Source organism: Rhinatrema bivittatum, chromosome 11 (genome assembly GCF_901001135.1).
Source record: "Rhinatrema bivittatum chromosome 11, aRhiBiv1.1, whole genome shotgun sequence".
In the NCBI taxonomy this organism is placed as follows: domain Eukaryota; kingdom Metazoa; phylum Chordata; class Amphibia; order Gymnophiona; family Rhinatrematidae; genus Rhinatrema; species Rhinatrema bivittatum.
The window spans coordinates 58454542-58466773 of NC_042625.1; the positions used below are offsets into that span (position 1 = coordinate 58454542).

At 43.1% G+C, this 12232-nt stretch overlaps 1 protein-coding gene across 3 annotated transcripts in view; it reads left to right on the forward strand.

Moving 5' to 3' along the window:
• Nucleotides 1–7149, forward strand: part of VSIG10 (V-set and immunoglobulin domain containing 10) — a 52740-nt gene extending 45591 nt beyond the window's left edge. For all 3 annotated transcript variants that reach the window (XM_029571357.1, XM_029571358.1, XM_029571359.1), the window contains exon 9: nucleotides 2822–7149. In XM_029571357.1, coding sequence (XP_029427217.1) covers nucleotides 2822–2886 — 65 coding nt within the window. In that variant the 3' untranslated portion in view covers nucleotides 2887–7149. The remainder of the gene's footprint in view (nucleotides 1–2821) is intronic.
• Nucleotides 7150–12232: the final 5083 nt, after the last annotated feature.

A 12232-nucleotide genomic window follows, 5' to 3' on the forward strand; every position in this document is an offset into this window, starting at 1 on the left:
TGTAAATACAACAAACTAAAAAGATTTGAAATGTTGAAATTCCAAGATCAAATCAGTAATTAAGAACATCGACCTAAATCCTGAGTCATCAAATCACATTAGAAAAGGCTTGTTCATAAAAATGAGATTTTACTAATTTTCTGAATTTTAATAATGCAAGTTAAGTCTTAATCATATTAGGGAGAGCATTCCAAATGATAGGCTCCTGACATAAAATAGACTCTGAATTCATCCAGTCTAATTGCTTTGAAAGTAGTGACACATAGCAAATTTTGTGATTCGGATCACAGACTCCGTTCTGGTTGATATAAATTCAGAGCCGTGTTAAAGTATGGAGGAGCAAGGCCTAGCCACGCGCATAAACCTTTTAAAATCCAGGCTTTCATGTGCTCCTGTTCCTTTTTTGGTTTGGCAGAAGTTCTGCCTTTAAGTGTAACTTCTACTGCAAGTAAGCTGCACAAAAGAGGGAGGGTCAGAGCATTTGTATTTTCTCAGCAGGAGGAGCTGGGAGAGCAGAGAGGAATTGCGGCCCGAGATTTGCAAAGGCTTGTTCTCTTGCCCTTGCTGGCCCGAATTTTGTTGGGGCCATGGCCCCTGCAGCCTACCCTTTCTGACGCCTATGAAACGCAAGATTGCTGTATATTTTCTTAGTGGGGATAAATAATGGTCCTTCAGCCTACATCAAAATCTATAGCCTTTTATACCCCTTTGAAATGGACGATGAGCAGTCACATCCCCTTCAGTTGAATCCCTGTACATTATTTATTTATTTATTAACTTTTATTTACCGACATTCGTGAAGCACATCATGCCGGTTTACAGAGAACTCAGGCGGGAAATACAATGAAACAATATAACAATATAACATTAATAACAGAACCAAAAATCAGAATACAAAAAGAACCAAAAGGGGCAAGGATGGCGGGGGGAGGGAGCGGTGGGGGAGGGGGTATGGGAAAGAGGGGATGGGGAGCGGATGGAAAGGCGTAGGTAGATGAAGTATAAGACAACAGAAACAAAAATGAAATAAAAAATAGAAGAGGGAGACTATGTACAGTTGAAGTATGTACAGGTACATACCGGCTATATTAATTAGGCGACAGTGTTCACTAGGATATAGTTTATTTAAAGGGAATCTGGAGGTGCAAAAGAGAGAGAGGTGTACTCGGGGAGGTGGTAGCGGCCAGGAGGCCCAAGGATCAAGGGATGGCTATGAGGGGGGAGAGGGGGTGGGGATGGGTCGGGCTAAGGGGGGATAGGGGTAAATGACATTATGCATGATGCATGATCTCTTCAGGATGGAATGATTGGGGAGAGATACTTCATGTACGATGGCTTCCTGCAAAGTGTAGGAGAGAAGCAACTGGGCTGACTGGTGAGCCACATGGTCCATATCTGCCAGCAAATGCTATATTACTATATTAAGCTATGGAGGGGAGAATGAGAAGATTTTCCTTATCTCTCTGTAGTCAGTCTTTTTCCATCACTGGATGTGAAAAAGAGAAAAATGCATCAGATCTTACGGTGATTGTAGGGAGACTAAGCTGACAATTGTAAGCTATATGTGCCTGATCAGTACCCTGTAAAATAAAGCACTGCTGGACCTGTGCCGCAACTGATGGATTAAGAGGAAGGGTGGGGCAGATGAGTCAGTCATCATGGGTCCAAGCTTAGAGGGGGTCCTATACAATGCCAGATTAAGGATAAAGGAGGTCTGACTGCCCCATCATCACCTTAACCTAAATATGGCCAAGACTGAGCTTCTTGTTTTGTCCCCAAATCCACTTCTCCTCTTCCCTCTTTTTCTGTCTCTGTGGATAGTATTGTTATCCTCCTGGTTCACTTGTCCTGCAATTTTGGGGTGATCTTTGATGCCTCTCTCTCCTCCTTTATACACATCCAAAATACTGCTAAAGCAGGTCTTTTCTTTATTTATAACATCTTTAAAATCTGTCCCTTCCTTCAGGGCAGGCTACCGAAATATTCATCCACGTTAATCAGCTCCTGCTTAGACTACTGCAGTTTGCTCTTTGCTGGCCTCCTACTGAACCAGTTTTCTCCAGGTCAATCTATTCAAAATTCAGCCACATAACTTATCTTCCTTCAGTATCGCTGTGACCATGTAACTCCTCTTCTCAAGTCATTACAGTGGCTTCCTGTCCATTTTCACATACAATTCAAGCTTCTCTTACTCGCCTATCAATGCAGTCACCCTGCAGCTCCTCATTATCTATCTTCTCTTATCTCTCCTTACACCCTTCCTCATGAACTCTGTTCATCGAGTAAGTCACTCTTATCATGTGCCCTTCTCCTCCACCACCAACTCCCAACGCCACACTTTCCAACTTGCTGTGCCGTAAGGCTGGAATAGATTTCCTGACTTTGTGCTTCTTCCTCCCTTTCTGGCTGTATTCAAATCCAGTTCAAAGACTCACCTTTTTAAGCCACTTTTAAATCCTAAGCACTTCTCTGCAATAAATATACCGTACTTCCCATAAATTCTTGTTTGTCATATATGTTTGTCTTGACTCGACTGTAAGCTCCATAGAGCAGGAGCTGTTTCTTATGTGTATCTGTAGAGCACTGCATATGTCTAGCTTCACTTTAGAAATGATAAATAGTAATAAAAGTAAGGGAGTAGGGGGACCAGATTTGGGGTACTGCCCATGGCACAAGGCATCCTTATTCCATCCCTGTGTGCTGCTTTGGTTATCAATCCATCCCTGTTTGGTTATCAATCATTTCTGTATAGAGCACTGCAGTATAAGAATGATAGCTGATAATAATGATGGGTTAGGATTTTCCATTTTGTCTCTTGCAGGTTACAATATTGAGCTGCATAGTGATGCCTCGCTGGAAGAAGAGAACCCAAAGCCTGATATTTAGAGCAAGGGAATGTGCTCTTTTTTTTCTATCTCTTAGCAGACATGCTCTGTATCTCCGCAGACATCTGGCTGCTTGTTTCTTCAGGGATGTTTTCTTTTTTTTTCATTCTTCCTCCCTTTCTCTTTTGTGTTCCCGTCTTCACTTTCCCTCTTTTGCTTCTTCTCTCTTTCTCTGTCCATGTTGACAGAGTATTTCTCAGGTTTTCTTATTCATATTATGAACTTCATGGACAAGCAGAAGATGCTGGAAAAGGTTACAATTCCCTGACAACAGGTCAGATTTGTGGTGCGCACAGGCACTAAAAGGGCAAGAATCAAACTGTCCGTCTTACTGCAAACTCTGCAGGCACATTTTACCTGCAGGGTTTGTGCCAGTAATCAAAGCAAAAGTACATGCAGTGATAGAGTTCACTCCTTATTTACTGCCTAGTGTCAGCATTTCAATATATCTAGGGAGAGATGCTAATTCTAATGCAAAATGAGAGTAAAAATGCACTGAATTTTGTATACGTGGATACTCATCGAGTTAGCATGATGGAAACATCAGTCTGGCAACCTAGATTTTTATTTCCTGGGAGCTTCTTCTTTTGAGCTGCTAGCTCAATCAGAATCTATCCCAGTCAGGTTATGGCATAATGAACTTGTGTAGGGGTTCCCAATTTGTATTTCCTTTTTCTCACACATCTAACCCAATTATTGTAGCGACAGTCCTTTGCTTCACAGGTATGGATCTTGACTGCTTTATTTTTTGGCCTGCTAGTTCTTCCTTTCTACTTTTTCTATCAGCTTTTATTCACAACTACCCAGGGATTTTTCCTCTTATTTATTTTAATAGACCCACCTTCCCATTGTTCTTAGTCTGATCGTTGCAGCAATGGTGCTAAATCTGGTCACCAGGTATCACCCTTAATGATGACTATGATTGACTCCCTCCCTCATCTAACAAGGGGGCTGTGAACATTCCTCCATAGCATCTCCAGCCCCGACTTAGGGATCTAATTGTGGACCTTCCGCATGGCACTGCTCAGCACTGGCCATGAGCTATTCCTCACCAACTGCATTCCTGACTCAGCTAGTAGGTGCCACTTTCAAGCAATGGCTGGGATTCCTGTCTATGGGGCTGGTAATTGTCAACTTTGTAGCACTCCTTGTCCCTTGGTGACCCAAGCAGAAGGAGCAGGGTGCAAGTATCAAATCTGGGTGTCTCACAGAGGTGCTGCCACTGGAATTCCTAGGCTGGTGACTTCCTGTGTCAGTGGAGCTCATTCTGAGTTGATAGTTCTACTTTTGAGTGCCAGTTGTGCAGTGTGCCATAAGCTTGTCATCATCCTGCTTTTCATACCTCAATATGCCTAGTGAGTTCTTAGCAGAGAAGCAAGAGTCTAGGTGATTCTGAAGCCTTCTACCGTAACAGGAAGTGTCCCGGTATAATCCATTAGTAGACTCTTTTAGGAACTTGGTACATGAACTATAAAAGCATTGTCTTCTGAATGCTAAGTCAATTTATGCTTGTTCAGTTTTAATCTCTGCCCATTTGTAACCAGCTACTACACCATCTTTTAAAATCAGCAGTATTTTATGCAAGGGGGTAGGCTTTGGATGTACACTCTGGCCTGGTCCCTCCACCTCTGAAACAGAACTATGGAATCCACTCTATTTGAGTCCAACCATTTCATTTATTTCCTGGCAGATTCCAGACATGAAGTAGAATATTGCATTGCAAAAGAATTCTAAATTGCAAGGGCATCAATAGATGTTAATACTGGCTGATACGATTTAATAGTCCAGCATCAGAATGTGCCATTCATACTCTTGAGAGTTCACTAATAGTGGAAATGATGTACCCCGTGGTACTCATGCACGCATATCTTGTTCCATGCCTTGGCAAGAGGAAAACTAGTTAGCATTATCTCCCCTGGAACCTCCAAATTGCTGTACAGGGTGCTGGGTTCTTCTAAGGCAGTGGTCCTCAAACCTGTCCTGGGGGCCCACCAGCCAGTCAGGTTTTCAGGATATCCACAATGAATATGCATGAGAGAAAATGTGCATGTTATGGAGGCAGTGCATGTAAATTTTCTCTCATGCATATTCATTGTGGATATCCTGAAAACCTGACTGGCTGGTGGGCCCCCAGGATAGGGTTGGGGACCACTGCTCTAAGGCAGCATGCTGAAAAGAGCAGATATTGCTCATTCCAGTGCCTCTAAACTGGAGCACGTCTATATATGGAGCAACAAAAATATTAAATTCCACTAGGAGCCGCTTGAGCACCATGCAGCTGGTAACCATGGGTAACACATTCATTCTATTACAGCTACCCTGAACAGTCCTTCTCATAAAAATATTTGGCTGGTCCTCTTAAAACATATGAGCTTGTCATTTTCCCCAACCAAAAATGTCTTTAATGGGAAACAGATGAATAGGTTGGACACAACAGGATTGGAGGCTGGGTTCCATGTGGGAATATGATCTACTCTGGGTAGATGTGTTAAAATCACTGCTGCACAGTCCAGATGGGCCTTTTTAGTCTTTTCTGTTGTCATTTACTATGTTATTGTGTTTTAAACATTAAGAGGGTGGAGATCAGTTTCCCTTAATTTTTTTTTTTGGTATGTGTGGGGAGCCTTGCTTGACAAAGCTAAATGCAAAAATTAAACTATGAGGCCATGTATTCATAAGGACAGTTTACAACAGACTCCATTTTTCACCAATAGCCAGATGCATTCCTGGTTTTAGCTCATTACATAAAGGAAATTTTAGTCCTGCTTGCCTTAGGGAAATCAGAATTAAAGTCTGAGGAGCAGAATCAGGTCTAGATCAGTTTGCTTAAAACAAAAAATGAGACAGCTAGGGTCATGGGTAGGCTGAATGGTGGTTATGTCATAGAATATACAACATACTTATTTATACGTATAGAAGTTTCACTTATAATTCTGAGAATAAGCAATGAAAGCATACAAGATTAGATTGTGCATTAAGAATATATACAAAGATACTTCCCCTTACTGTTTCCAGTGTGAGTCTTATATAACTTGGAAAATCAGAAACACAGTGCTGGAGATCAGGCATATGTCATCAGTCACTTTAATATCCAAAAAGCTTTTCTTTTGAGCTATTCTTTCTTCTGATCTAACCAGTCTGTCTTGACTTTGGTCTTTTTATGCAAATTTTCTTGACTTATGTCCCAGTTTTTTTCTCTGGGCTACTTCCATATGTTCTTGCCATTTGTTGAGGCCTCAACTATCTGTTGCTAATCATATCAGCAATAATTAGGTGTGGTTAGGTTGCTGATGTCCTATTTTCCCCTGACATCTGCATAGTTAGCCTCATGAGTAAATGCTCGTTAATATATTTGATCTCATGATTTGTTTCTTATTACAGGCAAGCTAAGAAAAATGGCATATTTATTCTTAGAGCGTATAGGTCTTATGTCAAGCAATTACACTAGCTATATTAGTGATTATCTTTGTTCTGCTAATTTCTATTGCGTTACAAAGTTCTTCACATTAACTAAATAACTCCTTAATAATTTTTCTACAGCTATCAATCCCTGTCTGTGATCTTTATTCCAATTATTCAGTCATTTCCTCCTTGTGTATTTAACTGTCGTGAGTGTCTATGTGGAAAGAGGTCATTCTAAAAGAGTGTGTTTAGTTCAACTAAGGTAATATGTCATAAGGGACAAGCTTAGCCAGGCCTGGTTTTACCCATTATGTGCACAGAGATATTCTGAATTCCCTAAGAGAAACAGAAATACAAGTTCATATGTGTAAAAAGTCAGAACAAGATCAGCATGTCTCTTTATAACACAGAGCTATCCAGTCATTTTCCATTGATATGTATCATAGGATCCAGTGTCTTGTTATCATTCTTCTGTATTTGCTGTGATAGCTTATGAGTTCATCTGTAATAGGTGAACCTATTGGCCAGTGCTGGGTTTTTTTAAACACTTTTTTAATTCTTTTTAAGTGAAAAAGAGCACGAGTGTTCTAGGATACACTAATGTGAGAAGTAGAAAGCCAGGAGTAGCCCAGAGCTGTCACTGAAGTCCAAGCCATCCAGGAGACATTAAGCTAGTCTTGCTTTTAAGCCTCTTGCCCTTAGTATGCTTTTGTCAATACAGAAGCATAAGATCTTAGAGAAAGAGCTGACATTACTGGCAGCTCTGACACATAAAATATCAGTTGGTATTTAAAAGTTATTTCCTGTGCTACAAACTGTTGCTCTAGTATATAGTATCTGTTTTATATTAAAAATTATTGAAATTTTCTTTAAAAAATCATGCTTCCTTTTTTATTATAATTGTTTGTTACAGTGTGTAAGGATGCATTCATTGTAGAAGAGCAGTATACTCTGAAAGATTCCAGTGATCAAAATTTAAAGGAGTGGTACAGCAAGAGACATCTATTCCAGGCATGGCCAACCACTGTCTCGCAAACTGCAAGTGGCTCTTTAGAGTATAAATTGCAGCTCGTGGGTGAAGATCTTCTCTACCGTCAACTGTTAGTCTGTTACTGCATGCTACGATCTTTACACTTCTCAGCAGCCAGCCCGCAGGCAGAAGCTGTAAGCTTACAACTTCTACCTGTGAACTGGTTACTCAGAAGGGTGAGGATTGCAGCATGCAGGATTGCCTATGCCATATCTGCCTTCCCCTCCACAGAGCTTGGGCCGAATTGGGGGCTTGTTTCCCTCAAACAGAGAAGAGAGAAAAGGGACCCAGCAGGCTGACATGGACCCCAGCCTGCAATGGCTGAAAACAAAGCCCAGCGGGGCTGCTGTGGATCCCATCCTGTGGTTGCCATAGACCCCATCCCACAGTGGCTGAAGAAGAGGCCCAGTGAGCAGCAGTATTCCTTGAGAGAATATATGTGTGTGTGTGAGAGAGAGAGAGATAGAGAGAGAGAGTGTGTGTGTGTATGTAAGTTAGAGCCTATAGGCCGGATTTTCAAAGCCGTGTGCACGCGTCCATGTGCACGCTGTTCCTGGCCCGCGCACATGAACGCACCGATTTTTAATATGCATGCGTTGGCTCACGCATGTCATAAAATATGGGTCCTGCACGCACATACACGCCTGATTTTCATGATCACGCATGCATGTGTGGGTAGGTGGCCTGCTCCGCACATGGTATGGGGGCAGAAGTTTAGAAAAATACACACAGCTACACAATCGGGCCTTAATTGGAGTGGACTGGGAGGGAACTGGGGGAGGCCTGGGAGGGAACAGCGCATCAAATGGCACTGTCCTGACCCACCCCCCACCCCATCTCTCCCCACCCAGACCACGCCCCCGGCTGCCCCTTTCTAGAGGTTCGGCACTTCAGTGCATAATGGGGGTTATGCACGTGGCTGGGCCCTTCCGAAAATGCGCACAGCGCTCACATGGCCCGGCCACATGCATAACTCCTGATTTTTATTCTCACACGTGTTTTAAAATCAGGCCATATGTGTGTGAGAGCTGCATGTCAGGGCCAGTGGAACATCTTTCTGACTGGGGGGTAACCAAGCTCCACCCCTAACTCTGCCACAAGCTCCACCACATTCCCATTACACATTTTTTCCATTACTTTTACAATTAATGTCATTCTATTTTACATATATTCCTCACATAAATCATAATTATTCATTCCCAATTAAATACTAGATGTTAGAAAACCGGACATAGGGCCTCATTTTCTAAAGTATCTAAAGTATTCGTACAGGAACTTCGGTATAGAAAAATTAAAAATAAATAAATAGAGAAAGCAGAGGGGGAGGAGCCGAATCGTTGTGGGACCACACTGCTGATCCTGGCCGCGGCATCGGCTGCTGGAGGAACAGGAAGAGGGCTGCCTGCACCCGCAGGAGCCCTCGATGAAGCCCGACGCCTCGGGTAATTATATTTTGTGCGACCGCCGGCCCGGACCTGAATGCGGCTGACCGTGGCCGGCAGCCATGACACCCGGCCCTGGTCGCGGCTTGCCGCGGCCGGCGGTGCTAACATATCCCATGCATATTAATTATGGATATCCTGAAAACCAAGCCTGTTTGTGGCTCTCAAGGACTGGAGTTTGCCACCCCTCATGTAGTGTATTTGGATTTCCAGAAAATATTTGACAAAGTCCGACATGAGAGACTTCTTAGAAATAAAAAAGTCATGGGATGGGGGCAGTGTCCAATTGTGGATTGCGAACTGATTAAAAATAGAAAACTGAGAGTAGGGCTAAATGGTAAATTTACCTAATGGAGGAAGATGAATGGTGGAGTGCCCCAGGGATCTGTTCTGGGTCCACTGCTTTTTAATAAATTTATAAATGACCTGCAAATGGGAACAAGTGAAGTGATAAAATTTGCCAATGACATAAAATTATTCAAAGTTGATAAAATACAAAAGGATTGTGATAAATTGCAAGAGAACCTTGCAAAACTGGACATGCAAATGGCAAATGTAATTTAATGTGGACAAGTGCAAAGTGTTGCACTTAGGGAAGAATAACCCAAATTATAGCTAGATAATGCAAGGTTCCACATAAGGAGTTATCATTCAGGAAAAGGATCTAGGCATCATTGTTGATAATTCATTTAAATCTTGTGCTTAGTGTGCAGCAGCAGCAGCCAAGAAAGCAAATAGAATGCTAGGAATTATTAGGAAAGGAATGGAGAATAAAACAAAGACTATCATAATGCCTCTGCATCACTCCATGGTGCGACCTCATACATAGATACATAGAAATGACGGCAGAAAAAGACCAAATGGCCCAACCAGTCTGCTCAGCAAGCTCCCACATTTATTTTCCCATACTTATCTGTTTCACTGACCACCAAGTTCAGGGCCCTTGTTGGTAACTGTTTAATTCGAATTTCCTCATCTTGAGTATTATGTGCAGTTCTGGTCACCACATCTAAAAAAAGATATAGCAGAATTAGAAATGATACAGAGAAGGGTGACTAAAATGATAAAGGGGACGGAACAATTCCCTTATGAGAGAGGCTAAAGAGGTTAGGATTTCAGTCTGGAGAAGAGATGGGTAAGAGGAGATATGATAGAGATCTATAAAATAATGAATGGAGTGGAATGAGTAAACATGAATTGGTTGATGCTCTTCTAAGGAGTACAAAGCCTAGGGGACACACAATGAAGTCTCTAGGTCAGGGGTGGGCAATTCCGGTCCTAGAGGGCCACAAACCAGTCTGGTTTTCAGGATATCCCTAATGAATATGCGTGAGAGAGATTTGCATGGACTCTGCCTCAATTGTATGCAAATCTATGTCATGCATATTCATTAGGATATCCTAAAGCCTCGACAGGTTTGTGGCCCTCAAGGACTGGAATTGCCCACCCCTGCTCTAGGTGATACATTTAATACTAATAAGAGAAAAGATTTTTTTACTCAAATGCATGATCAAGTTTTGGAATTCATTGCAGAGGATGTGGTGAAAGCTATTAGTGTGCCTGCATTTAAAAGTTTGGACAAGTTCCTAAAGGAAAACTCCATAAGCCATTATTAAGGTGGAGTTGCAGAAATCCACTTCTTATCCCTGGGATAAGTAGCAAGGAATCTATCTACCCCTTGGGAATCCTGCCAGGTACTTGTGACTTGGATTGGCAACTGTTGGAAACAGGATACTGGGTCTGATCCAGTATGGCAAATTTTATGTTCTCATGTTATTGAACAGCTGGACAGTATGTGCCCACAGTGCTGATTGTTTTTAGAATGATGGTATATAAAAGTTTTTAAATAAATAAATATTGTTCAGCTGTCAGTGCCTACCCAAACAGACTTCCCTTTGATCATATAGCACTAGGTGCCTGCCGTAGAGAGCTTATTCTTTTATTTTACTTGCCATCCCTTATCAAAATGGTTTTGAATGAGATAATGTCCCCACAAGCTGGGCTGCACAGCACCAATCTCATATACAATGTCATTATGGCAAGAAAAATCAAAGCATAAGCACTCTGGGGTGCACATCTTCAGTTGAATAGTATCCTCTTTAGTACTGAATATCCAACCTTGGCACCCTGTTCAGCTGTAGGTGTCTCCCCAGAGAGTTAATGCTTTGTTAGCCTAGCTATAGATGCCTTCCCCAGAGAGCTTATGCTTTGTTAAGATAGCTGTAGGTGCACTCCCAAGTGAGCTTATGCTTTGATTTTACTTTCATTTCCTGTTTACAATGGCCTTGGATGCAAGAATTTGCTCTCTGGAGCGGGCACTTATAGCTAGTTGAACAGATTGTTAGCTCCCTAGGGTGGGCATCTACAGTTAAAAAGTACGTTTTGTGGCACTGTTGCTGTAGAAGCACGGTGGATACCACCTCCGGAATGGGCAGAATGGCTTGATGAGACTAGGGATAAACTTGGGTGGTCCAGTGAGGCTGAAGTAAGACAGGCTCTGCAGACTAGACTGGAGCTCAGGAATGGACTGCAGGCTGGATTGGAACTCAGAAATGGAATGGAGGCTGGGCTGTAACTCAGAAATGGACTGGAACTCAGGAACGGACTGGAGCTGCATGGAGGTAAGAGTGAACTGGAACACAGGAGCTGTGTGGGGTAAGAGTAAATTGGAGCACAGAAACAGACTAGAGTTGGGTGGAGGTAAGAGTGAACTGGAATACAGGCTCTCAGACAGGATAGGACAGGACAAGGACAACACAGACCATAAAATATAAAGCCTAAAAGCTACAATAAGGGAAAGCCCTAAGGAGCCAGGCAGAGAGAGGCCTAGTGACAAGACAAGGTTAAGGAAGCCTCAGGGCTAGGTCTGAAGAAATCATAAGGTCAGGAGGCCACAGGACAGAGACAAAGGCAGAAGGCCGAAAGACCACAAACAGACTAGGATCATAGGGCCCAGGGGCCTCAAGGCAAAACAAGGCAAAGCTGTAGACAGAAGGCCCAATGGCCACAGGACAAAGCAAGGCAAGACTGGAATTAGAAGACCTGAAGGCCACAAGGAATGGCCTCGAAGGCCACAAGGCAGACATGGCTAGAGCAAGGAGCAACAAGGAGCACAAGGGAACTCAATGCTGAAGTATTGAGGCAGAGGCTAGACAGGATTAAATGACTGGGATCTGGGCGTGATGCAGGCAAGCAGGAGAAGCTTTTATCAGTCAGGGAAGTGTGCTCAATGAGATCTCCCTGGTAGAGGGGAGCAGGGCCGGTGCAAGGGGATTGGGCGCCCTAGGCACCTTCAGCCTTGCGCCGCCCCCAGCTGCAGCCCCGACTCCCCCCCCCCCAAAAGAAAACTTACAAAATACCTGGTGGTCCAGGTGGGGGACCGGGAGCGATCTGCCGCTCCCAGGGCCTCGGCTGCCGCTAACCAAAATGGCGCCGGTGGCCTTTAGCCCCTCCATGTGACAGGAGCTACTGGT